At 39.3% G+C, this 27914-nt stretch overlaps 1 protein-coding gene across 1 annotated transcript; it reads right to left on the minus strand.

The window, feature by feature from the left end:
• Window positions 1-1355: 1355 nt before the first annotated feature.
• On the minus strand, window positions 1356-27651 carry ARCN1 (archain 1). The gene is made up of 10 exons (XM_060017847.1): window positions 27491-27651; window positions 16521-16784; window positions 15845-16024; window positions 15508-15713; window positions 14518-14682; window positions 10605-10770; window positions 8459-8606; window positions 8040-8148; window positions 5210-5414; window positions 1356-3326 (listed from the first exon to the last, which is right to left on the minus strand). Exons 1-10 carry the CDS (start codon window positions 27491-27493, stop codon window positions 3237-3239), a joined length of 1536 nt encoding a protein of 511 aa, XP_059873830.1. The 5' UTR covers window positions 27494-27651; the 3' UTR covers window positions 1356-3236.
• Between the last annotated feature and the right edge of the window lie 263 nt (window positions 27652-27914).

Consider the following 27914-nt stretch of genomic DNA (forward strand, 5'->3'; position numbering starts at 1 on the left):
ACCAGACCAAAGCTCTATTCCTCACCCTCATTGAGACCCATGTTGAGTATCACTAGTTGCAGTTGACCCCGACCTACCTTAGCAAGAAAGCTTTGTAAGGAGGTACAGCCGTTGCTTCCAGTTCGACTTCAATCTTCCTGAGGATGGGGACTCCTCCTATTTTCCTCCTCTCCTCCTCCAATGAGCCCTGCAGATGTAAACTTTTTTTTTGGCCCCGCCTCGCAGCATGCAGGATCTTAGTTCCCTGACCAGGGATCAAACGTGCACTCCCTGCAGTGGAAGCGCAGTCTTAACAACTGGACCTCCAGGGAAGTCCCATAAACTTTTAAGAAAAGCTATTCTCTATCAACCCTGGAAATCTCTGAGAGCCTACCCAGTGTGAACGTTAAATTAATTGGAGGGCAAAGTTTCCTGTAGAGATGCATGGGTTGATAGATTTGGGGTTTGATACTGTGAGTAGATGAATGACAGACCTTTTTTTTTAAAAAGGAACTCACCTACCTCCCTACCTCCTCTGTGTGGAATTAATTAACCCAGAGCAGGAACCACAGACCTCCTACATTAAACAGAATGCCCAGTCAGATCTAATTATTTTGTTAGTTTCCCTCACAAGAGGCCAACAAAAACTCCCCTTGATGCTGTGGAAGGATCAGCTGCCAGTCAGAGGGTGTGGCGTGGTTTTGGTGTGCTTCATTTCACTGGATTAACGTTACAGCCTCAGAGATCCAAGCCACACTTCAGCAACATTAAAGATACTTGCAATTTCTCTTGCAATTTCTCAAAATCTTGGCTTTCACCATTAAAATAAAAACTTATTCATTCCAGAAACTTACTATTCATCAGAGATTTGCCTTCCAAACAATTTGGTGACATTCAATAATTTTTCAAGTTAAATAAAAAGGAAGTAAGGAAGAAGCCTTTTCTGAGGGAGTTATCAACTTCCAAGGAAGGCCTTCATCACTCATGCCTGCATCACTTACTTCTTACCACTGTTTGTCTAATGGGGAAGAGAATGCTCCAAGATATCACCAACTATGGTTATTCTTTAAAGATGAAGCCTCATTTTTCTGACTCTACAACTGGCTCTGAAAAAATTAAGATCAAAAGCCCATAAGTGGCATCAAATTCAAAAGCTACACTGTCAGGAGTGCATGTGTATGTGTATATGCTCAAATGTAGAAAAATACACAAGACACAATACCTGTAATAGGGAGAAAAGGCAATGAATACTCTCAGATAGAGATTATTTCCTCTTAAAGAAACATATCATTAATTTTTAATCTTAGATCCTGTTACAGCATTCTGAAGACACCAGAGAAGACACCAAAGTATGAGAGTCAACAGTCTAAAAAACATTCATTTTATAATACTTTTTATTTGATTAAAGAATTTGCCTTCTTTGTGTACAATGGAATGTTATATTCCCTATGTATTTTACAGGGTTACAAAACTTCTCTCATTTTAAATATTACCCCAAAAGTAATTTTAGAAAAAAAAGTTTTTGTGAAACTAAACTTCACTTTAAAAAAATCATATGGACAAGCAACTCTCAAACAAAACTGAATTAATAAGATTTCTTGTCTACTTAACTACATGACAGATTTTTTTGTTCCAGTCCCCTTCCTCAAAAAAACCTTATGTGGAAACCAAGCTAGAGATAAGGATTCTTCCCTGATGCAGTTAAGGGAAAGGGAAAGGCCAGAAATTTCTTTGGCAAACAATTCCATCCATGGCCATTCGTGTGTGACTGCTCTGCTTCAATTACAGTACACTCTTTGCAGGGAAGGTCAGATGTTGTTCAGAGTGGGAGTCGTACTCTCCAACCAGCTGAAAGTGCAGGAAGTCATCTACTGTCATTTGTCTCTTCCCCCTGTCTGTGGCTGCAGCCTGGCAGCAACTCCACCAACTCCCAGTGCAATACTGGGTTAAAAGCCAACGCTGGGCTGGCTGATGTAGTCTTCTCCATTGAAGAAGTAATGGATGAGATGGGGCTGAGAAACAAGGGCTGAGAAACAACCATTACATGATGACACTAAACAGAAAAGGCTTAGGGGAGAAAAAGGAAGGATTTCAGACACAGGAACAGAAAGGCTGCTGAAAAAATGCTGGGCAGGCTAGAATGGAATATATCAATGCCTACACAGCAATATAATCAGCTGAATCTTGAAATGCTAAAAACTTGGTGGTGAAAAGGGAGGCTCCTTGATAGTTCAGGACCAATGGGATTGGCACAAAGACTCACTGAACCTACAGCCTCCAAAATCATAACCTCATGTCTGATAGAAAGGAAAAAACTGATGACACAGAGAACATTCAGAAAGAGGGAGGTGGTGAATCTCAGGAATGTGAATGGATTACAAAGACCATTAGCTATCATGTTTTAGCTGAAGTACCCAAAATATGGAGAATGGAAGGCTGGGTAGCACCAGCAGCAGACATGATTACCTGTGGGTGTGAAATCCGTAACTGGACATGACCATTCTCCTCCCAGACACCTTGAAGTGGGGGCTATACCATTTGAAAGCTGCTTCTCAGCTGTCTTTAATATTGACACAAGTGGGATTCACACTAGAGTTCTAAACCAGAGCAACAAGACTGCAAGGAAAACAGCCTGGCAAAGGAATGGAGGGATGAATAGATATAGGAAAAGGATAAGACATCCTTATCTTTTAACTTCTAGACCCCCTACCCCTCAAGCAGTTCACCTGCATAGTCCAGAAATCAAGAATGGATTAGATCAACCTGTTCCCGGAGTGCCAAATACAGTGCCTATATGCAGATGATCTCAGTGCTGGATTGGATATATATAAAGAAAAAAAACTGAAGGTAAAGGAAAGGAGTATGAAAGATTAAAACCTTCTGCAGAGAAAACTTTTTAAAAACAAAGTATGAAATATATTTAGGCATTAAAATAAAAAACAACTTAGCTGATGGGGGACAAAGTGTTTAACTGGGGGCATTCTCTGGAGAGCTTGCTTTCCTGCTGGCCAGTAAAATCTGCCAAAGAAATCAGCAGCCTTTCCCTTTATGTTTGTGTCATTTCCTTGCCAGAGAATGTCTCTGTGACACTGAAACACTGAGGGTGAGTTGAGGGTCCTTGCGCTCAGAGAATCGTGCACTGTATTTGAAAAAAAGGGTCTCCAATGGCTTGCAGGTTTGGAAAAAATTCTTCAGCCGCTGTTGGCTTCTTCTTTATTAATTTGAGAATTTTCCTTTTCGGTTCCCTCTTCTTGGTATTACAGAATTTCATACTTATCCACTAGGAAAGTGGTCTCTGTGGAAAACCTTACAGGGCTGTTTCCATCTACCTGGGTCACTTTGGTAACCTAGGAAAACAAACAGAGAGTAAGGTAAAGCAGAAGGACAGCGGGTCTTTAAGGTGCTGGCTAAATTCTCAGTGCAGAACAGATCAAATCCCCTAAAGCAGTATTAAAAGTAACTCAGAAATACTAAAAAAGTTCAATTCACAACTGCAGCTCAAAGCATCACTCTTCCCCACCAACATGATTAATCTGCTCTCTAGATAGAAAAGACAACTGTTGGGATGACATGTAGAGTGGTATTAATATTAAGTAAAAGGTCCAGAATGAGTGGCCACTGCCCAGGCCCTGCCCTATAAAACCTATGAAAGTCATAGACATTCTATCAGGATGATCGATTAACATTTTGATCCAAAATGCAACATTCTAACAATTCAACATTATTTAATTTGCTCTCAGTCTCACTAAGTTGTTCTATCATATTCATTTTCTAGGTATGGCTGGGTCCTTCTCATGAGATTTCTTTTTATTTATTTTTTATTTAAACCTACTTTTTTTTTTTAGTATTTACTTATTTGGTTGCACTGGGTATTTAGTTGTGGCAGGCGGGCTCCTAGTTGTGGCATGCAAACTCTTAGTTGCGACATGCGTGTGGGATATAGCTCCCCGACCAGGGATCAAACCCAGGCCCCCTGCGTTGGGAGTTCGGAGTCCTAACCAGTGCACCACCAGGGAAGTCCTGAGATTTCTCTTTATTAATAATAATAGATGTCCAATTTAATGAACTACCTGTAACAATGGTGCGTGTAGTGGCACCAACACAAAACTTAAACCACTGATTCATATTTTCTAGTGAGGTTCTGACAGAGCAATTATACTGTCCTGTTCTTCAAATGGTCAGTAACAGGAAAATGTCTTGGGTTCAACAATGTGCTCCCAATACTGATGGGGTTAAGCCAATAACTGAGATGGGAGGAGGGAGGGAGAGGGGGACGGAGGGAGAGGGGGAGAGAGGGAGGGAGGGAGGGAGGGAGGGAGAACTGCTCTTTGGAATCATCCAACAGATGAAACTATAACTTCCCAAGCACTTTCAGGAGAGACAGAGAACATCTGGGAAGATAACCAGAATGACAAGCAAATCAACAAGTCCGAGGGGAAGATAACAATATAAACTCAGTGCTTATAATGCAACTTGAACGCTGGAAGAACAAAGAGTTAAAAATAATGATCTGAAGGACAGTTCACAGGGAAATCCCTGGCAGTCCAGTAGTTAGCACTCAGTGCTTTCACTGCCATGGGCCTGGGTTCAATCCCTGGTCAGGAAACTAAGATCCCACAAGGTGCATGGCACGGAATGAATGAATGAATGCATGAATAAATAAATAAATAAATAAATAAACAGTTCACAGATTTCCCCTGCTTTGCCTGCCTACCTTAAGGACAAGGTTTACAACAGAATTGGCTTACGATTATCCGTATTAATGAAGGGAAGCTGTGACATAAAAGAACACAAAAACGGTATCTATTTGTATTAGAATCACCTTTTTTGGCAGTAATTTCGTCTTCCAAATAAACTTTCTTTCATTCCTTGGGATCAAACCAAGTGACAATATAGAAGGCATTACTAAGTCATGTGTTGAGTGTTTTGGCAAATGGATGTTAAGATACATGAGATTATTAAAAAAAAGCAGGCAACTAAGAGATATGAGTCTTGCACAACCCATAAGTATTTTTATATGTAGTCATATTCAATTTCTTTACTTTGATCTAGAGAGGAAAACTGAGACAAAGCAGGTGAAGAACTGACCAAGATTACACAATGAGGCCGCAAAGGAATCCACGGGGGACATCAGCTTTTCTGATTTCTGCTCTGACCATGAAGTCATGTTGCCTATCAGGTATCCGTCCTACCACTTTCCCCATATAAGTTCTCTATTAAACAAGGGTACCTGTATGTTACAGTAATTTTTTTTGGAGATGAAGGAGACTTGAACAGGGAAGAAATCATTGGGCTGCCCAGCAATGCTGAACTCAAGGCTGCCACTCTTATTTTTGGCATCAATCACTGGCAGGCACCACTCCAAGGTATTTCGTCGACTGTCATGTCGATATTCGCCATCAATCTCACCAATCACCGGTGCGCCGACACCAGATCTGTCACAAGAAACATCCGTGTCAAGTTAGCTGTCCAGAGCTAGAAGAACTATGCCAAGGAAAACCAGCCCCAAATTTGATTATGCTCCTCAAATTCTGCCCACTTTTATATAGTCCTAGAAAAAATTAGACTCCCTGATAACTTCAAGGACCCTTAACCTTGGCCAAGGGTCTCATTAATTCCTTTTGTAGGTACAGATATATGCAACCATAAGTAATGGGCAAACATAGTCCTGGGCTGCTCCAACTTATGGACTAGATCTGGAGCTGGCAGGGGACTGAGACTGACAAATGTGTAAAGTGGGATGTATTTCCAAAAATACTGCACTAATGGTTTGCTGCCTTGTCATGATGGAAGTTTAACATAGTGTAGCTCTCTTCATAGATGCCAATGAGGGGAAAAACAGGTTGATAGTAACAGTGGGGGAGAACTTAAACACCATTATGTGGTTATTTAGAATGGAGATGAATTTGGACCTTTGAGAGGATGTTTTTAAAAGATTTTAGGGGCTTCCCTGGTGGCGCAGTGGTTGAGAGTCCACCTGCCGATGCAGGGGACATGGGTTCGTGCTCCAGTCCGGGAAGATCCCACATGCCGCGGAGCGGCTGGGCCCGTGAGCCATGGCCGCTGAGCCTGCGCGTCCGGAGCCTGTGCTCCGCAACGGGAGAGGCCACAACAGTGAGAGGCCCGCGTACCACAAAAAAAAAAAAAAAAAAAGATTTTAGAAGGTTTTAAAACTTATTGTAGTTGATGCCAGTGGGTTTATTTGATTTGTAATCCAGTAACTGAACTTTTATTTGATAAGTGAAAGCACAATTACCCCTGGGCAAAATGTGAACGTGATGGGAAAGAGAGATATTACACAGTTGTCCTTAGTCTGCAAGAGAACCAGGGCTAGTCAGAACGCACTGTGCATCCCCGCACACGGCTGACAGGCAGTGCCAGCTACTCCTACACACTCTAAATTTACCATCTTTTAATTCACCAGTGACATCCAATGTTTGCATTAAAGGCAGGGTTAATAAGGGAGACAAAGAAAACTTTAAGGGTGATATAACACAATTAACTCTTCCCTATCAATTTTATGGTCCCAGTTGTATGTATGTTTCTTCCCTTTGCCCTTGTTCCAATTCTGATTCTGAGATCCTCTAATTTGATCAGTTCTAGACAATAGGGTAAAATGCTGTCTAAGGGTCTCTTCTGGAGACTATTGCAAAGTTGAACTAAGACACAGGAAACCACCATAACCACAATTATAGGGTAGATGGAGAGGCCTAAAACTTGTGGCATCCTAAAAATAGTCTAGTAAAATAAATCTTGACAAAATAAAACCCACACCTGTCACCAACGCCCAAGTCTCACAATGGTTCAAGGCAGCCATCTATTGTTCTGAAATAATAACCAAGCTGTGAAGAATAAGATGATTAGCCCATTAAAGGGGATACTGGTAATAAAGCATATTTTAAAAAATGGAAATAAGAATGACTAAAACCAGACCTGGCCATGTAAAGGCCTGAATCAAACTACAAATAAATTAGATTTAATTTTAATTCAAATTAAATTAAAATTAATTTGAACACAACTACAGATTAAATTAGAACCATTTTCTCTGTAATAATAACCAAGCAATTTAATAGTATAGACACACTAAGAATTCACTTACTGGGTATTCATAATTAAGCCCTGTACTTAATCATGGGGGTGCTGAAAGGCAGAGCAGAGAAGCAGGGATTCAATGGTGAAGCAATAATAGTTCAGTCACTAGAAATGCTAGTGAGGAGATAAAGTAGAGAGTATTTCCAGATGATCCTAGAAAGTAGGCCATTTAAGCACACATCAAAAACTTACAGAAAGTAAACTTCTCGGGGGGATGCATATTTTTGTTATCTTAATTGTGATGATGGTGCATACATGCCAAAACTTATCAAACTTTATAATTTAAATACGTGTAGTTTATCACGTCAACTATACCTCAATAAAGCTGTTAGAAAATATACTGAAACTAATGTAGATATCTTGTTTCAGCAAGAATAGTACTTGAAAACATAATCTCATCTTTAGCTGAAAATTTAGAGAAGAAAGTGAAAAAGAAAACTTCAGTCTGTCAGACTCAATTCCTTTAAGAGTTGCAAAACAAAGCAGAGAAAGTCTGACTGAGAATTGGCTCCTCCTTCTGGAAACCTTCATTACTACATGAACAATCTGAAGACCAATATCTGAAAACACAGCCCTAGAACTATAACCAGCTTTGCTTGTTTGGCTTTAAAATCAGTAATATCCACTCCTTTAAAAGTGTACAGCTCAATGCATTGACAGATGTAGCCTGTAAGCACCATTACTATCAAGTCATAGAACATTTCCATCATCTCCAAAAGTTCCTTTGTGCTCCTCTGCAATCAAATGCTTGATTTCTGTTCCAAGAGTAATACCTTTTCAGAATGTCTTATAAGTGGCATCATATAGTAAGTATGCAGCCTTTTGTACCTGGTTTCTTTCACAATTGACCTTTATGAGAAACAAATATCTTAGAATGGATAGCCAGCTAAGTGCTGCCTCCAAAAGGAGTTCCAAAAGACTAGTTCTATAAGCTCGCTATAGAAAAAATGATTATGTGGGGTACTTACGGGAGTGGGATGGTGATAACCACATCATTCAGTTCTAAATTATCTTCTTGTAGCTCATATTCTATGTTGACATCACAACCATTTCCACTTTCTGAGGGCCAGCAATTAACTGAAGAGAAAAGCAAAGCAGGTATATTAGAACATTAGAAAAAGAATGGAGGAAAGTTAAGATGGCAAATCAAAACTGACAACTGCAGGCCTTAAACATCCTAGTGTAAACTACTAAAAATAATGGTTTCAAAATTAAAAGTGTTTAAAATTTAAGCTACTTATTACCACAATACACTAAATATAGCACTGAGTCCATTCTGAAAGGTCATTTTGTGAAAAAGAATTGTGGCAATGAAGAAGGTACAAGCCAAGGCTATTTCTAGTTCTCAGTGCAGTCTAGCTTAGTAGGACTGGCCAGAGGCACTTACTTGTCAGTGGAATAAAAGACTCCTCTGTGGTTTGTAGTCTCCACTTCAGCACCCCAACGTCACTACTGACTGGAAATGACTTCTCTGGATTCTTCAAGCCAATTAGAGATTCTGCAGTGAAAAGTTTTTTATCCACATTTGGATGGGTCTGAAATGAGAAGGGAAAGAAAACTTCTGAGGTTCAGACATTATAAGACAGGAAATAAATTTCTTTTGGTCTTACATGGCCCATAATCTAAACATCTAGAACAGGGTGCCTAAAAAGTTCCAATTGTTTTTTATTTTGAAGAAAGATTTCCCTTCTTCAAAGACTTTTAAAGATTTAAGACATTTAAAAAATAGTAATAAAGTAATTTCAACTCTAAGCCGTTTTGTTTGTAAGTAACAAGTTAGTAACTTTGTAACTGAAAAAGTTAAAAGACCATTAACCAAGTCCTTTACAAAAATACTTCATAGGGAGCAGCCTGATGGTGAGGCCAAGCTTGCCAAATAGAAGACTAGGGTCAGACGTTGATCAGCTGGCTGGGTCACGTAGCAGTCCTGGCCTTATACTAAAGAGACAGAAGAGGGAAAAGCTCTGTGGAAAGTTTAGCTGCAATTTTGCCTAAAAGTTGTTCAAACTCAGGCCAACTAAGATGGACTGATCTTTTTAAAAGAAGTCACATTAGGAGAAAAAAGGAAAAAGAAGTAACTTGTGGATAGCAGACTACATAGACTTTATGAGCCAGCAAAGCTACTGTCAAATAATATAAGCACTACTTCCAAAAGACAACTGTGTGCTGGTTATGAGTGGAATAAAACGTAGACAAAACCACTTTCTTCGCTGAAAAGGCTTTGTTCTCGTGACAAGAGATGTAGGATCAACCATCTAAATAAACTGTTAACAAGAACTGTAATAATATAAAGAAAGTCTCTTACACAGCCAGGTAGGTGGAACATACATATTCATTTTAAGATTTTACGTACTTTTCAAATATACCATTAGATACTGCCCTTCAGCTAACAAAACAAGCACTGGCAGTTTATATAGCAGCAGAATGAGTAAGCTTAGTGTCATAACCTGCTTTAATAAAATACCTCCCGGGCTTCCCTGGTGGCGCAGTGGTTAAGAATCTGCCTGCCGGGACCTCCCTGGTGGCTCAGAAGATAGGAATCCGCCTGCCAATGCAGGGAACACAGGTTCGAGCCCCGGTCCGGGAAGATCCCACAGGCCGTGGAGCAGCTGGGCCCGTGAGCCATGGCCGCTGAGCCTGCACGTCCGGAGCCTGTGCTCCGCAATGGGAGAGGCCACAACAGTGAGACGCCCGCGTACCGCAAGAAAAAAAAAAAAGAATCCGCCTGCCAATGCAGGGGACACGGGTTTGAGCCCCGGTCCAGGAAGATCCCACATGCCGCGGAGCAACTAAGCCTGTGCGCCACAACTACTGAGCCTACGCCCTAGAGCCCATGAGCCACAACTACTGAGCCCGCATGCCACAACTACTGAAGTTCAGGCACCTAGAGCCTGTGCTCTGCAACAAGAGAAGCCACCTCAATGAGAACCCCGCGCACCACAACGAAGAATAGCCCCACTCACTGCAACTAGAGAAAGCCTGTGTGCAGCAACAAAGATTCAACGCAGCCAAAAATAAAATAAAATAAATAAATAAATTTAAAAATAAAATAAAATACCACCCTATTAAGTTTTAAAACTTTGTTTTTTAAATTATATTTCAAGCAATATCCTAAATGAATTTACTCTTTGCATAATAGTAACAAATACGCATCTCTTTGTACCTTTGTGAGTATGAAGTCATTTATTAGATTTCAAAATGACCTTTCACTCAATTCCAGTATTAAAAGGCCACACTAATACAGCTGCTGTCAGTCATTCCCAACTGTCTTGGGAAGGCATTTATCAATTCAAGGCTTCCACTGTAGGTAATAAATTAACTTCTCTCCTATGCATCTAGAATGGCACTAGTTATATAAGTTAAATAATCTTCTGTATTTAAATTAACTTCTTTCCTATGCATCTAGAATGGCACTAGTTATATAAGTTAAATAATCTTCTGTGTTCTATGGTTCATACAGGGAACTCCAGTTGAGAATGACTGTGTTAGGTAGACAAAAGCCTTAATACTCCCTATCAAAAGCCTCTACACACCTGTAGCTGCACCCCTTTCTTGTCTTCATTTTCCACATGAAGACGAATTCGGCCAAATTTATCATCTGAGATCCTAAGCATGATCATGCCATGCAACTCCATATTCTGTAATCCTCCATCTCGTCCACAGGTTAGTGTGATCTTTTCCTCAATCTTCATGTGCACACTGTAGAGAAAGAATGATAAATCTGCTCAGACAGGTAAAAACCAGAACTCTCTTTCTCCGGGGTTTAATGGTGATTAGCCATAAGCAACTTATTTAAAGGTGCTGCAGCCATATGTATCAAAATTTAAAGCATTATATAAACTATCACATTTAGAATGGATAAACAACAAGGTCCTACTGTATAGCACAAGAAACTATATCCAATCTCCTGGGATAAACCATAATGGAAAAGAATATTAAAAAATAATGTGGGGACTTCCCTGGTGGCGCAGTGGTTAAGAATCCACCTGCCAACGCAGGGGATACGTGTTCGAGCCCTGGTCCGGGAAGATCCCACATGCCGCAGAGCAACTAAGCCCGTGCACCACAACTACTGAGCCTGCACTCTAGAGCCCGCGAGCCACAACTACTGAGCCTGCATGCCACAACTACTGAAGCCTGCATGCCTAGAGCCGTGCTCTGCAACAAGAGAAGCCACTGCAATGAGAAGCCCGCACACCACAACGAAGAGTAGCCCCTGCTCGCCACAGCTAGAGAAAGCCCACGCGCAGCAATGAAGACCCAATGCAGACAAAAATAAACAAATAAAATTTAAAATAAACAAAAATTAAAAAGAATGTGTATATATTATATATATTATGCATAACTGAGTCACTTTGCTGTACAGCAGAAATTAGCATAACATTATAAATCAACTATACTTCAATTAAAAAAAGGAAAACAACCTTTATCCCTAAAAAATAAAATAAAATAAAATAAAAGCATTACACCCTTTGGTTCAGCAAATCCTCATCCTACAGATAAACTCTCACCTGTGCAAAACAATGTAGTAAGTTATTCACTGAAGAATTGTTTGTAATAGCAAAAGTTTAGAGACAAATGTCCGTCAATAGGGGGACTACTTAAATACATAAAAGTATATCCACAAAAATGAATACTGGGCAATTAGGAAAAAAAAGAGGAACAATTGAAAAAGCTTTTTATTTGAAAAAAATTTCTAAAACTATAACAGAAATACATTTATACCCTTTTTATCTATTGTTAACATTTTATCCCATTTGTTTTATCATTTGCACACTCTCTCTATATAAATATATTTTACTTTTTTCCTTGAACCATTTACAGGCAGAATATATATACATCATGGCCCTTTATCCCTAAACATTTTCAGAGTGTATTTTGTAAGAACAGGATATTCTTTCACATAACCACAATACTGTTATTAACGTCGTAAATTTACATTGACACAATACTTTAATCTACCATTCATATGCCAATTTTGTCAGTTGACCTAATAATGCCCCTTATAGTAGTACAAGATCCAGTCTAGGGTAAGGTACTGCATTTCTCTATAGCTTCAAATAAGGAAATTCTTGTCTTCGAAATAAGTGAAAAAAGCAATTGGAAATGTGTCTAGTATGCCACCACTAATGTATAAAAAGGAGAAATACAGAAATTGTACCATGTTTTTATTCATCTATACATAGACTATCCCTCTTGGAAGATTCACACAAAAACTAGTTAATACTGAGATTTCCCTGGCATCCAAGTGGTTAAGACTCCGCACTTCCACCGCAGGTGTACGAGTTCAATCCCTGGTTGGGGAGCTGAGATCCTGCATGCCATGAGGCGTGGCCAAAAAATTTTAAATTTTAAAAAATTTTTTAAAAATTAAAAAAAAACAAAAAACTAGTTAATACTAGTTGCCTCCAAAAAGAGAAACCTGCGTGGCTTGGGGGGAGGAAGAAGTTTTAGTTCAATACCCTTTGAACCTTTTGAATTTTGAACTATATGAATGTATAATCTAGTTTTCAAAATAAGTAAAATAAAAGGTGCTACTGCTACGGGCAATTGTTAAGTACAATCTACCCATATTCCTTACTAAAACTATTTTTAGCTGGGTGAACTGCAGAGGCTTAAAAAGACTATTCTGGCATCCTACTTTGTTCTGTTCTAACCTCTAAGACTTCCCAGAAACAAAGGCATGAGACTCAAGACCACAGAGGAATGTATCTTAAGACAATGCAGGGTCTCATTTACCTTCACAAGCGTTTGCTCCATGCTCAAGAAGTATTTCATCATTCAGAAAAGAGTCTCAAGTCCTCTCTAGTACATGACAGTCTCCAACATCTTATTAAAATAGTGTCAAGCCTCTGTCTCCCTCAAAGCAACTACTAGGAATAGCACAGGAGCTTTAGTGATTTAAGAGACTTATCCCGACGTAACCCTGTTCATTTCATACAGAATAAGACATACAACATACTCCTCTTTTATGCACACCTGATAGAGGTATCCTCCCAGACTCATCTTTCACTTGACCTCAAAACCATCAGTAACAGTAGAAGGTCTGGGCTTCAAAACAAGAAATCTGAGTCATGAATATGTGAACTTGATAACTACCACTTAAAAATGTTACCAAACAGTACCACAGTCCTAAGATAAGAGACAAATCAAAATGTTCTATACTGGGTTCAAATACTTAAAAGGCAAAAGATAATACATTATTTGCTACTAAAGATATTTATAAATTTTGTCCTCCTTAAAACTTAATTAGAAGGACTTCCCTGGTGGCGCAGTGGTTGAGAATCCGCCTGCCAATGCAGGGGACACGGGTTCAAGCCCTAGTCCGGGAAGATCCCACATGCCACGGAGCAACTAAGCCCATGTGCCACAACTACTGAGCCTGCGATCTAGAGTCTGCAAGCCACAACTACTGAGCCCGTGTGCCACAAATACTGAAGCCCAGGCGCCTAGAGCTCACGCTCCACAACAAGAGAAGCCTCCGCAATGAGAAGCCCGTGCACACAAACGAAGAGTAGCCCCCGCTCGACGCAATTAGAGGAAGCCCACGCGCAGCAATGAAGACCCAATGCAACCAAAAATAAACTAATTAAAATTAAGGGCTTCCCTGGTGGCGCAGTGGTTGAGAATCTGCCTGCTAATGCAGGGGACACGGGTTCGAGCCCTGGTCTGGGAGGATCCCACATGCCGCGGAGCAACTGAGCCCGTGAGCCACAACTGCTGAGCCTGCGCGTCTGGAGCCTGTGCTCCGCAACAAGCGAGGCCGCGATAGTCAGAGGCCCGCGCACTGCAATGAAGAGTGGCCCCCGCTTGCCACAACTAGAGAAAGCCCGCGCACAGAAACGAAGATGCAACACAGCAAAAATAAATTAATTAATTAAAAAAAAAGTAACCACTTTAAAAAAAATTAGAATTAAAAAAAATTAATTAGAAAAAGACATGCAAAAATATAGTATAGTGCTAATCATAACTCTAGCCCTCTAATTCCGCTCCATTTTAAGAGACAAAGTACACACTAGGCACAAAGAAAAGTTATTTTTGTTTAATTTAGCCACCACAGAGTTGATAGAAAGGTAAGTTCTAAACTTAATAGAAAACAGGTGGCTGAGAGCCCCCAATCATGTTTAAAGGGGGGAGGGGGGAAGACCTCATGTTAATACCTAGAATGTACTTTCTTAAAAAAAATTTTATTTAAGTATAGCTGATTTACAATGTTGTGCTTAACTGCTGTACAGCAAAGTGACTCAGTTATACATATATATATTCTTTTTCATATTCTTTTCCATTATGGTTTATCACAGGATATTGACTATAGTTCTCTGTGCTATACAGTAGGAAGTGTTTTAAATCTGGAAAAATTAAGACACAAAAAGAATTTACAGTGCATTGAGATAATTTTTTTTTAACACTATGTGGTCTGTTCTTACTGAAAGAGTTACTACTTACCTCTCCATATTAATGGGTGGAGCATGCACTTTGGTTGCTTCAGAGGTACGCTTGCCCATACTGGAGGACATGATAGTTTCACCTTCAGATTTCAATTTGTCAACAAAGTTATCTACTTCCTTTCCTTTGGCTCCCAGTTTCAAAGCCTTGCTAGGGCCTGAAGGCCTAAGTGGAAGAACACACACATACACACAAAAATACACACATGATTTAAAAAGTGAAAAACTAATTAATAATTCTCTATCACTGAAGCTTTCCTTGAAGCTGTTCTTTAAGAGGAGTGTGAATACCTCAAGGAAAAAACACAAGCTTCCTAGTGTTTAGTGGACTAGACTATTCCCTGCTCGAACTGACAGCTGGGTCACAATTAGCATATAAGCTTCAGGAATTCCCTGGTGGTCCAGTAGTTAGGACTCTGTGCTTCCACTGCAGGGGCCACAGGTTCATCCCTGGTTGGGGACTAAGATCATGTATGCCACAGGGGCACAGCCAGAACAAAACAAAAAAACCCATATAAGCTTCAAGTACCCAAAGACCACGGGTATATACTTTCATAAGCATGTGTGATCTGATGAAAACTTTGTACCTTCTATCCAGATAAATATACCTGTGTACAAACGAACTTTTTCACATAATTTCAGGTAGTTCAGATTCTCCCTTAAATCCATTCATGAACACTAGATTAAAAATACATGTTCCTTAAACAGTTAAATATCCCCTCTTCTCCCAAAATAAGGCAACTCTCATAGGAAATTGAGATCATGTTATAATTTGTAAAAGAACTCTCTTTTACACAAAAGGAAAAAACACCACATTCAGATTTCTTCTTTATCCCCATATTATGCAGCCAAATTTAATATTATATCTTACTTCATCAAGTCACTTGTTATTTACAGTTTGCCTAAAAATCAGATATCACTCTGAGATACACACATACAGCCTTCATCTGCCATTCTAGGATTGCATTCTGGGTGATACACTGGATTATACCTGGCTGGTGCAGGTGCCACTTTTGGTTTATCAGTTTCAATGATGGTCTCTGTGATCATAGCAGCTGTGCTACCTCCAGACACTGTGGAGCTTCCAAATCCCCCAAATCCTGGTGCTTTTTTGCCCTGTCTCTCTGCATCTCTTCGGGCCTGCTGTAATTCTTTTGCTTTACGCCGCATCTCAGCCTTGGCTTCACGTTCTTGAGTCTACAAGAAGATACATACTTGGATGTAGCTTTGAGTACAGACTAGACTAGCAAATAAAAAAGGGAAAATCAGATAATGAAGCCTAAAAGAAAGATATACAAACCAGCTGTCCCAGAGAAGACCCTATTTACCTCTCTGACTGCTCTGAACACCTTTTCCTCATGAGAATCCATTTCTGTGAAGGTTCTGATCTGTGCCAGGTTAACATTCTCCCGGTATCCCAGGGCAACAATTTCATCAAATGCAAAAATCAAATCAAAACAGTGCTCAGATATTTCATTCTCTTCTAAGGCTCGGCAATATTCAGGAATCTAATCATGGAGAGCAATGGAAAAGAAAGATTTAGAATTTATCAGCAGTTTTGTTTTCCAGTTATCATCCTTTAAAATACACAAATTTCAATAAGCCTAAATCCCTTTATTAGCTCCTTCTGCTACTCTGTATTTTAAGCAAGTCTGTGGCATAAAGTCTTTTATGTGTGTGGCTACATCAACAAATCTTACCTGAAGAATATTATCTAAAAATATGGCCAAACAAGTGTCAGAACCACAAAGGCAGGTTAGAGTAACTGCTAGAGAAATGGTAAACAAAAGGGCAGTTCTCATATTCTCCTTTGTAATACGTACAGTCTAGGATACCCAGTAAGTGTCTGCTGAATGAATAGGAGCTGTAGCAATAAGATGCTGGGATGAGGGCTGGGGGCATAGAACATGCAAACTGATAAGCATCAGCTGCTTTGGGGGAAAAACAGTTTTACACAAAAAATTTAAAAACAAAAACTGTAACCCAATATTACAGGACTCTTACCACTCTTGAGAAGAGCCTTAGGGTCTCCAGATCTTCTAAGATGTTGCTGTTTTTGGTAGTGATCAGTACCATGTATAGTTTCTCCATAGGCTGGTAAACATATCTGACACTCTCTGTTTCAACAAATGTGTGTTGTTTTCCAGTGTTCATGAGCTTTGGAAAAGCTGCTAACAAGCCCTCAATCCGAGTTCGGGTCATCTCTACAAACTGTCGAGAAACAATAGCCTTTCCTGCTTTTGTGCAGACTGCTGCTGCCAACAGCACCTGCCGGGAACATATAAATAAGTACTAATTAATTATTTCTTTACATGTGTTTTCTCAGCATCCTCACATCTTCTGTAGAATGGTACACTCAGTTATTTAGTGATGTGACTACTATTAGAATGCTGACTTTCAAACTCTACTTCATTGCTCTTTTAATTATAGTATGTCATTCATAAAACAAAGCTAAAGTAGAGGAAAATGAAGCTATTACTCCTGTTTTTCAATAACATACCTAGAGAAAAACTTAGTAAAGAAATAATTTTTTCTAGGTCTACAAATACATTATGAATGGATCCCCTGTGACTCAAAACTGGGTTGCTCTCTGCTTTGGCAGACCCATAAAGAAGAGCTTAAACTTTTTCTAGGGAGAATAGAGATCTCCACAGCCAAAAGAGAGGTCTGATCAGGCAGACTGAAGATTTATACAAGGCCCCTGACCTTTCATTTCATTTTTACCTAGAATATGGAACCAATCTAGTGAGTCTAAATTTATCTTCTGCTCTTTGATTAACCTTCCCATCCCACACTATCTTACCTCCAGACATGCAAACAATCTGTAAAGTGAAAAACTAAATGACTCAATGTTTCATACAGGTTTTGACACTGGGCAATGATCAAGACTAACAGTCTTTTTTTCAGAGTCTGGCATTTCATTAAACAAAATGAATAAAGCATCAAAGAAGAGAAGACCAAATGCCATTAGCAGAGTAGTAAGAATATTAAGTGCAGTGTTAATAGTCTCTTCAGTACAGGAACCCAAAAGTTCACAAGGACAAGGAACAAAAAGACTATTTACACATTTTGGAAGCCTCAATCCTGGGATACAACCTCTGAAATATCAACATCCTACTGGTCAGGCTTCTCAGCTTTACAGAAACCTGTCCTCTACAGGTGAGCAGCTTGAAGAAAAAACAAGTTAGTCAATTTGAATAAATATTCTCATAGTTTCAAAACAGCAGAACAGTTTTATAATAATTATAGGAGAACACAATGTCCTTATTCATCAAGGATAGGTCATTAGGGTATTTGGGAGGTAATTACCATCACGCTTATTTCCAAGCAGCTAGGTAAAAACAATTTATATCGAAAAAGTGTTTGATCTATATCCTGCACAAATAATTTCCCTCTACCAAACAGATTTGTATTTTTACTGATTGAATTGCTTCCAATGAACATCAGGCAAATTTTCTCATGTGAAATCTCAAGAATAATGCTATCAACTGCTCTATTTCCCAAATAACAACTGCAAGTTTAGAAAGAAGCTCATTTAAGGGAGTTATACAATTTTATGTTCCTGAGTCTATCAACTCTATATTGAAACTTACCTTAATTATTCCAGCATAAAGTTACGTTGTATAGAATTAAAAAGTTTAAAAATAGAAAGTAGTTCTACATCATAAATAAATACTCTAAGGAAGAATCTTGTTTTGTAAGTTATATCCTTTTAAAAAGATAAAATACTTCAGACATACAGAGAGGTATAGAGTATAAAATTAGTTGGTTACTTCAAGAGTGGCAAACAAGCTAGCTTAAAAGTCCCAAAACAGTCACTTTCCCCAAAATATTTATAATTTTTTAAATAAATAGTTTGGTTTTTTTTTTTTTAAAAAATGAACAGTTTTGTACTTAAGAAATGTATCTTTCACCATCACCAGCTGCTTGGGAGGTTTCTGCTACCACCCAGGCATGAGGCAAGAAGATATACTGAGGGGAGTAAAGGATCCCAGAAAAAGAATAAAAATGCAACAAGGTTATGATCCATTCTTTTCAAAGGAAATCTCCCACCTCATGTCTTTAACTTTACTATTTTGTTGTTGTTGGCCACAGAATTTTATTTATTTCAGCTTTACTGAGGTAAAATTAACATATAAAAATGTGAGATATTTTAAGTGTACATCATGGTGATTCCATGTCTTTTTTTTTTTTAAGTTTTTGGCCACACCCCACGGCATATGGGATCTTAGTTCCCCAACCAGGGACTGAACCCACGCCTTCTGCATTGGAAGGCAAAGTCTTAACCACTGGACCGCCAGGGAAGTCCCAGTGATTCCATGTCTTTAATTTCATTTTTTTCTTCTGGTTTTATTGAAATGTAATTGACATACAGCCCTGTAAAAGTTTAACATGTATAGCATAATGATTTGACTTACATACATCATGAAATTATTACCACATAAGTTTGGTGAACATCCATCATCTCATATAGATACAACATTAAAGAAATAGAAAAAAGGGAGCTCTCTGGCGGTCCAGTGGTTAGAGGACTCCATACTTTCACTGCCAAGGGCCTGGGTTCGATCGCTGGTCAGGGAACTAAGATCCCGCAAGCCACACGGTGCAGCCAAAAAGAAATAGAAAAAAAATTTTTTTTCCTTCTGATGAGAACTTGTGACATTACTCTCTTAACAACTTTCATATATAAGATACAGCAGTATTAGCTATATTTATCATACTGTTCAATGCATGCCTAGTACTTATTTATCTTATGACTGGAAGTTAGCACTTTTTGACTACCTTCATCCAGTTCTCCCTCCCCCCACCCCCGCCTCTGGTAACCACAAATCTGATCTCTTTTCTGTTTGTTTGTTTGTTTATTTTTAGAGTATGACTGACCTACAACACAATGTTAGTTCTGGTATACAACATAGTTATTTGATATTTCTATACATTTCAAAATGATCACCATGATAATCTAGTTACCATCTGTTACCATATAAAGATATTATATATAGACTATATGCCCCACACTGTCCCCCATCCATGTCTTTAAATTAATAGTGTGAGATAAAGAAAGATTTCTTCAAATAAGGGCAAGGACTCCTGTAATTTTTGGTACACACATAATGATAATACCTTAATCTCGAAAAAGAAGAAATTGACCTAAAATTATCACCAGGCAAGAGACTTAGAGACTTCTTTGAAGACTAAAACCAAATATACTCAAGAAATTTGATTTCACATTAATTTTTATCATATGATGTTCATGTTTCAACCAAACCATGCTTCAACCACTGCAAAAAAAGAAAGAAAAAGGTAGTTGCTGCTTTAGCTTATGAATGATAAGCAAGTATGTCTCTGTATTGGTTCACTAAAGCTTTGTATGACATGTACATCCAAATAAAGTAAGGTTTGCGGGATCTTAGTTCATCAACCAGGGATTGAACCCAGGCCCTCGACAATGAAAGCATGGAGTCCTAACCACTGGACCACCAGGGAATTCCCCAAAAATATTTCTTTTAAAATCAACTGTCATAATGTTATACCAATGGGTTAAAATTTCCAAAAGTATCAATATAATATATGAATTCAAAAAGTGTCAAATATCAAAAAACTCAACGTATAAAAGTTCTAAAAAACTGGTAATTCAAAAAGAAGACCTAGTGATGATGATGCTTGTGAAGAATTTGGATAAACTGTTTCATGAATATAAGAACAGAAAAAAGGAATTATTTCTCAATTAAAAATCTTATTTATGTAACTTTAACAATATGTATAAGTAAATTATTAAATACTTTAAGAACATATTTAACTATTTGTGCTATAGTCCTAAAAGTTTTATATTCTGAAAAGCTTTTCTTCTTAATATTCTCATCAGGTAAATGAGGAATTCCCTTATATTTGGGATCACCTCACATTGGTTTCTCCTTCTATGTGAATTAGACTATGTGAATTAGAAATAGTGTTCTAAATTTGTGAAGAACTAAGTTAATATACCAGGAAAATTAAATGACTGGAAGTGAGACAATTTGGATCCTACTTTTTGTTCTTCTATTTACTATCTGTCTGACTTAAGTTACGTTTCAACTTCTCTTAGCCTCAGTTTCCTCCCTGAGAATATGGAGCATCATCTGACTACCTCACAAGCTATTATGAGGATCAAATGAGTGTAATAAAAATGTAAGCCAAAGCTATACAACTTATGCCACAAAATATGTAAACGTAAAAGACACACACAATGTAAAACAGCACCATTATTAATAATAAACTTGCCAAGAAATGCATGTCATTAAAAAATTTGTCACTTCAAGGCAATGGACTTTTACTTTTATGGGTTTGGCAGTATTTTAATACTCAAATAATGCAAATGGACTCCCCACAAAATTTTACATATAATGTCAGAGAATTCATAGATCCTTTAGAGTAGTAATTCTCAAATGACCCATGGAGAATCACTTTATGCAGTGAGAAATATTACTAATAAATAGGAGCACATCATAAATTTAATACTTATAGAGCGCTCACTAAAAAAAAAAAAAAAAAGGCCGAGAACCACAGTCCTAAGAAGTATGGTACCCCACCTTAGAATTTTATGAGGTTTTGAAGGAACAGAATAAGCCACAGTAAAGATACTAAGCACAGCACAATTTAAACATTTGAAGTCAAAAGTCTACTCAGAGGGGGCTTCCCTGGTGGCGCAGTGGTTGAGAGTCCGCCTGCCGATGCAGGGGATGCGGGTTCGTGCCCCAGTCTGGGAGGGTCCCACGTGCCGCGGAGCGGCTGGGCCCGTGAGCCATGGCTGCTGAGCCTGCGCGCCCGGAGTCTGTGCTCCACAACGGGAGAGGCCACAACAGTGAGAGGCCTGCGTACCGCAAAAATAAAAAAAAAGTCTACTCAGAGAAAGGACTGCTCAGACCAAACCTTCAGACCTATATAAATATGCTGATTTAATACAAAGCCCATGTCTAACATATCTAATAATAATAATAAGCCTGTTAGAAACAATGTTTGTATGTTTCAGGGTAGTTCTTAGGCAGCTGGAATTTAAAACACCTCCATACCATACAGAGTTTAGGTAAAAATTAACATCAAGGCAACATGAAAGGGAAATTAAAGGCAACCTGGAACCAGAAAGATGTATGCAATGTAGAGGGGCAATTCACCCACTTTGCTTTATTGATTGGGCATGGTCAAAGGCTAATGTTAGGCAGTGGCAATCTCCATTTTAGCAGTATTACTATAAGAATTAACTAAATAATTATTTATTGGACACCTACTACACACACTAGATGCCCTCTGGGAATACTATGAGGAAATCAGTAAGACTGGCATTCTTCTCTTAAGAGATCTAGTAAGATCTCAAAAGTTCGCATCCCCCAAAAACTAAATTTTTTTGTAATTATGTATAGTGATGAATGTTAACTGGACTTATTTTAGTGATCATTTCACAATACATACAAATATCAAATTACTGATATTGTTGTACACGTGAAAGTAATATGCTATATGTCGATTATAACTCAAAAAAAAAGGCAGCAGCAGGCTAATAGGGATAAGACACAAACATAAATAACTGTAATACTAGGCAGAATATGTTAAGTAATGCACTATAGGAATTCAGAGGAAGAAATTACTTCTAGCTCACAAGATCACTGATGACTTGATGGAAGAAAGAGCATTTAAATTATGCTTTGATGAATCAGGGAATTTGAGTATGTAAAGATGAAGAAACAGTAGGGTAAAATAGTAGGTACCAAGCAGAACTCTGGGACTCTCTTTGAGACATTCCACTATACAGATATAAGCAGAATAAGGCTCCCAAAGTAGGACCAAAGTGCCCAACACTAAGCATAACTCTAAACCTCAAGACACCACAATCGCAGGATCCACAAAGCTGACAAAGGTTTCTATTCACTGTTATCCATGTTAATAACACAGTTATTAACATGGCTGGAAGGTATGGTTAGCTCGAAACAAGATAAATTTAACCTACCCTAAATTAACATTCATCTTAAATGCCTTTAAATAATTAAGCTTCCCTTCACATAAGTGTTTACCAATTATTAAAAAATAGTATATACTAAAAGGTAGGTTAATTTTTCCTACTGTAATTTCATCTGATTTTCTTTGGGGAAGAGTGAATAAGTATGATTCTCTATACAGTTATTATACTTGTTTTTTACATTTTTGGAAAAGAGCATTTAGACCTAAAACAAACTTTCAAGAGCCCTTGATCGCTTTATAGATACAAAAACTGAGGGTCCAGAAGTTATGCAGATGATCTCTTCAGGACTGTTTAAAAAAACAAAGTAAAATTTCCCATTAGGTTACACTTTGTCAGACAACTTTTCTCTAATACTTAAAATGCTTTGAATATATTGTCATTTGTTTTTGTATTAAATAACAACACTCTGCTACCCAGCTTTAACTACATGGATCAGAAAGTTCCTTGAGTAAAGAAACCTGGAGAATTAGGTTTCTGTTCTGCCTCTGCCACTAATTATGTTACCTTGGATGTCACTTAATTGTTTCTTGAAATATCCCTAAAATAGAGGTTAGGGACTTCCCTGGTGGTGCAGCGGTTAAGAATCTGCCTGCCAATGCAGGGGACAGAGGTTCAAGCCCTGGTCCGGGAAGATCCCACATGCCGTGGAGCAACTAAGCCTGTGCGCCACAACTACTGAGCCTGTGCTCTACAGCCCGCAAGACACAACTACTGAGCCTGCGTGCCCGAAAGCCTGCGCTCCAGAACAAGAGAAGCCACCGCAATGAGAAACCCGTGCACTGCAATGAAGAGTAGCCCCTGCCTACCACAACTAGAGAAAGCTTGCGTGCTGCAACGAAGACCCAAGGCAGCCAAAAATAAATTAATAAATTAATTTCAAAAATAAATTAAAAAAGAGGTTAGTTTATGTGAAAATAGAGGTTAGTTTATGTGAAAGTGCCTTTGCACCTTTAAGATTCTGTAAGTGTAAGCATCTGAAAACTTTACAGCAACAGAAAATGTGCAATACCTCCATTTCACACCCACTGCTCCAGTGGTAACTATCAATATTTTGGGTTTTTTGGTTTTTTTATTGGTGCGCGGGCTTCTCTCTAGTTGTGGCATGTGGGTTTTCTCTCTCTAGTTGTGGCACGGGCTCCAGTGTGCCTGGGCTCTGTACTTGTGGCCCATGGGTTCCACGGCTCATGGGCTCTGTAATTTGTGGCACGCAGACTCTCTAGTTGAGGCGCATGAGGTCAGTAGTTGTGGCACATGGGCTTAGTTGCCCCGTGGCATGTGGGATCTTAGCTCCCTGACCAGGGATCAAACCCACGTCCCCTGCATTGGAAGGCGGATTCTTACCACTGGACCACCAAGGAAGTCCCACTATCAACACTTTGGAACCATACTTTACATTAATATTAAGCTGCCAGAAGGCAAACTGCCTAACCAAAACAAATCATGTGTGTGTATAGTATATGTGTGTCAGATAGCTGCCATATCATCCCTTCATCCTCACTAGTGATAGAGGTCCAAGCATAACAGGTAGTAATTCAGCATAAATACGCATAATTCCCTAAAGAAAAAAAGTCAAGGACTTCCTTGAACCTCTAAATGCTTCAGTATTCCTCACTTCCAGAATTAGCCAGTCACTTTGTTCCTCGTAATTCACTGTAATGATGATATATATATAATTCATGATCATATTAAGGCCAGCTTCTACAACTGTCATAGAGGACCATTTCATCTTTCTTGTATGCATGAAGTGATTACAGATAAAATCAAATCGGGGGAAGATTACAATAAAATACAGAGTACATACAAAACCAAAACCTGAAGTTACTCAGTGAGAGTTTTAAGCTCATCACAAGTTTCTGTTCTAAAACAAAAACCTGTAGAGTATAAAAATAAAAGGACAGGGCTTCCCTGGTGGCGCAGTGGATGAGAGTCCGACTGCCGATGCAGGGGACACGGGTTCGAGCCCCGGTCCGGGAAGATCCCACATGCTGCGGAGCGGCTGGGCCCGTGAGCCATGGCCACTGAGCCTGAGCGTCCAGAGCCTGTGCTCCGCAACGGGAGAGGCCACAACAGTGAGAGGCCCGCGTACCGCAAAAAAAAAAAAAAATTTTTTTTAAATAAATAAATAAAAGGACATTGTTCTCAGTTTCTGCAGTGTACCTTCTATTTGGAGAATAAATAAGATGGTAAATCAAAAGAAACTCAAGAAAATCATTTTCACTCTCCTCTCAAACAACAATCAAAAAAATACATAAAGAATACAATAGCTGTGCAGCTGCTGTATTGTATATGAAAAAGAAAAAGAAAAAAGAAAAACCAAAACAATAATAACTCCCTAACTGGGAACTCTTATTACTGTGTAGGATTTCAGTCTCCCCCCGCCCCCATCATGTGTAGACCAGCCATACAAACCCAAATCTAGCTTTCTAATAACTAATGACTCTTGGAAACTGAACATATTGTGATCATTTACATTTAATGTGATCACTACAGTAAATTTACTCATTGCCTATACTTAGTAGATAAGAAGAGAACAGCACTCTGTAGATAAGTAAAGATTTTACAGATTAGGGCTACCATGAGACTTAATATCAAGTTCATTCAAATATAAGTTTACTAAAAAAAAGAACTGACTATAATGATATCTGACAAGTGTTAAGAAAATAAGAACATGTTCTCATTAATTTGCAGAAAGCTGGAAAAAAAGATCAAATCAAAAGATGCTTTTTTTGTACTTCATTTTATAACAAAGTCATCATAGGCCATTTGTTTTTCCATTTGTTCATTTATTTCTCTAGAAGGACTTTGTAGTGTAGGACATTTTGCACCAACTTCAGTAACTAAAGCTAAAGGAAATTTATTTTTCAAAAATCAACATTTACATACTGATATCTACAACTTACCCTAAAGCGCATTTTAAAAAAAAGATGGCTACAAGGATGAATGGATCATTAGATGCGTGATAAAGCAAGAATAGTGAAATGTTAATTACAGAATCTAGCTGGTGGTTACATGGGGTGTTCACTGTAAAGCTCTTTCAACTTTCCTACATGTTTGAAAATTTTATAATAAAATGTTGAGGAAAAATCAACTTTCAGAAGTTTGGATACAACTTTTAGATCCAAGAAATCTTACAAAATGTTACCCTATTTGGACCTTTCTTTGTCCAGGGATCTCTTTGTAAAGGAATAGAACCCAAAAACATTACACAGAAAAATACTTAATAATGTCTTACAGAATGTACTGAGATAAGTTGTTATCCAGAGTACACAAATCTGTAGGTATCTGGATCATGCCAAGTCCCAAGTAATTCAGAAACACATACATATTTAAACATGACACAACTGTATGTATATGCACACATGTCCAAATAACATGGAAAATTTATATTTTTATATTTACCACTCAACATCTAGGGCTCTACCATCCCTCTGGTTATCTATGAATTAAAAATCATACTAGGAAAAAAAATAGTATGAGGTTCCAAGAACTTTTCAACAAACAAGGTTTGTGTAAAGATTAATCTATATTTCGTTTATATAATACAAGACTTTAATTTTGCTTTTAATATTACAATATACTCTGAAATGCACTATAGGTACATCCAGGATGTATAAAGGAAGTAGTTTAAAAATCACTACCCAAATACTAAGCCTCCTAGTGGAAACGAAGAAAGGAGTTTTGGGAAATTTTACGTCCAACATAAAAGTTTTATGAGGTAAACCTACCTGATGCAATTTATATGCCTGAAGCTGAAGAAAACCTTTCAGTGGTTTAAAGCCCAAGCATGAATCCCCCCCCCACCAACCAAGTTCTCATCTAAAAAGGTCGTGAACAGAACTTAATGATTGGCACCAAATTATACTGTCATCTCTGAAGTGTGTAGGAAGATGCTTTAAATCAAATTACTAATCTATTGACAAAAATAGAATTAAAAAAAAGACTGTCCTTCAAAAGACTGAAGGGCATAAAGTGCACTTAAAAAAATTACTAGCTTGTTTGGAACCAAAAAATTTCTCCTACTTCATAAATATCCACAAATCGACGTGAGAAAGAAAGAGGCAGTGGAGTGAGCACTGTTGTGTCCCATCTCGCACCCACGTTAATTTTAACAATAGATGAGAACACAAAGATAATGCAACTGAAGGCAAGTGACAGGTCCCAGAGTATAAACTCCTCCTCCCTCCTGTGAGATATCTGATTACAATATGCCACATTCACATTTCACTTCACCAGAACGACAAGCTCCCTGAAGGCAGAAAGCCTGTGATATCGATAACTCGGCTCACATTTTCCCAATGCTCTTATACACAGTGTACACTCAATCACACTGACAAATGGACCCACCTAAGATCTACAGAAGTAGGAGGCAGGTTTCTGGGACACTTGGGTCCTACAAATTAGGGACAAATTAGTGTCAGAAGTTATTCCTTCCTGTTCTATGCCTCCTTTCGAACTTTCCTCTATTTGTCCTTTTCAAACAAACTAAAGAAAAAGTCCTGAACGCTAATGGGTTTAGATTTCAAACTTCAACGGCCTACGGAACACCGGGGATGAGAGGTGAGCTTTTTACAAAAGGAAGAGAACCCTCGAGAGGCCCAGCTTGCTGCGCCTAGGTGCCCACGGAACCTGCTGGGCACTAGCGCCCACGTCCACAGCGTGGGGTCCAAGGGACATCACTAAGAGGTTCTTGCAGAGCAACAACCCTGGGCCCGTTTTCGGGCCCGGGTCCCGGCAGAGAAGGGTGCCCAGCTGGTTGCGGGGGAGGGGTGTGGGCGCGACCACAGAGGGACTGGAGTCAGGTCCCTCGGATCTCCCGGGAGGTCGAGCACAGGGTGCGGAAGGCCACCCTGCTCCCAGAGCCCGGGGGAAGCGCCTAGCTCCGGGCCCTCGGGGCGGGGCTCCTCTGGCCCCAGCACAGGCCGGCAGCAGGGAGAGCGGTCGAGCAAGGCCGGGACCCGGGAGTTAGGCCCGGCCCGGGTCTTACCATGGCGACGGCGGTGGTGGGTCGCACCCGAGCTCCGGCGCCACTGCAGCTAGGGCTGGGGTCGGGGGAAGGGGAGCACCGGCCGCTCCGGACCTACTGCCCCCCTGACAGGAGCACCGGGCGCTTCGCCTCTTGCCAAGATGGCGGCCTCGAGCCACGTCTCCAACCGGAAACGGCACGGGTCAAAGGGCGGGGGGCGGGGCGCCGTGGGGTGGGAAGACTGTGCGCGCAGGCTGAGACGCTGGCTGTGTCTGGCAGGCCACCGGACTCGACCACCAGCGTGGAACCGGTGGCTTCTGTACTTTCCCTGTTCGTCAGTGCCTTCGTTTAATTTGCGACGTCTCTTGCAGTTTATAAAGCTCTCACAGCCACTCTATTATTTGATATACAAAATAACTTGTTCATAAGGGACTAGTAGCCAGAA

Source organism: Delphinus delphis, chromosome 8, assembly GCF_949987515.2.
Source record: "Delphinus delphis chromosome 8, mDelDel1.2, whole genome shotgun sequence".
In the NCBI taxonomy this organism is placed as follows: domain Eukaryota; kingdom Metazoa; phylum Chordata; class Mammalia; order Artiodactyla; family Delphinidae; genus Delphinus; species Delphinus delphis.

Coding starts and splice junctions, on each gene's coding strand:
- ARCN1 (XM_060017847.1), bottom strand. Junction 14,683..15,507: donor GTGGCACCTGCACCAGCCAG/GTATAATCCAGT, acceptor TCTTCCACTTAG/GCCTTCAGGCCCTAGCAAGG. Junction 10,771..14,517: donor CCACCCATTAATATGGAGAG/GTAAGTAGTAAC, acceptor CTTTCTCTACAG/TGTGCACATGAAGATTGAGG.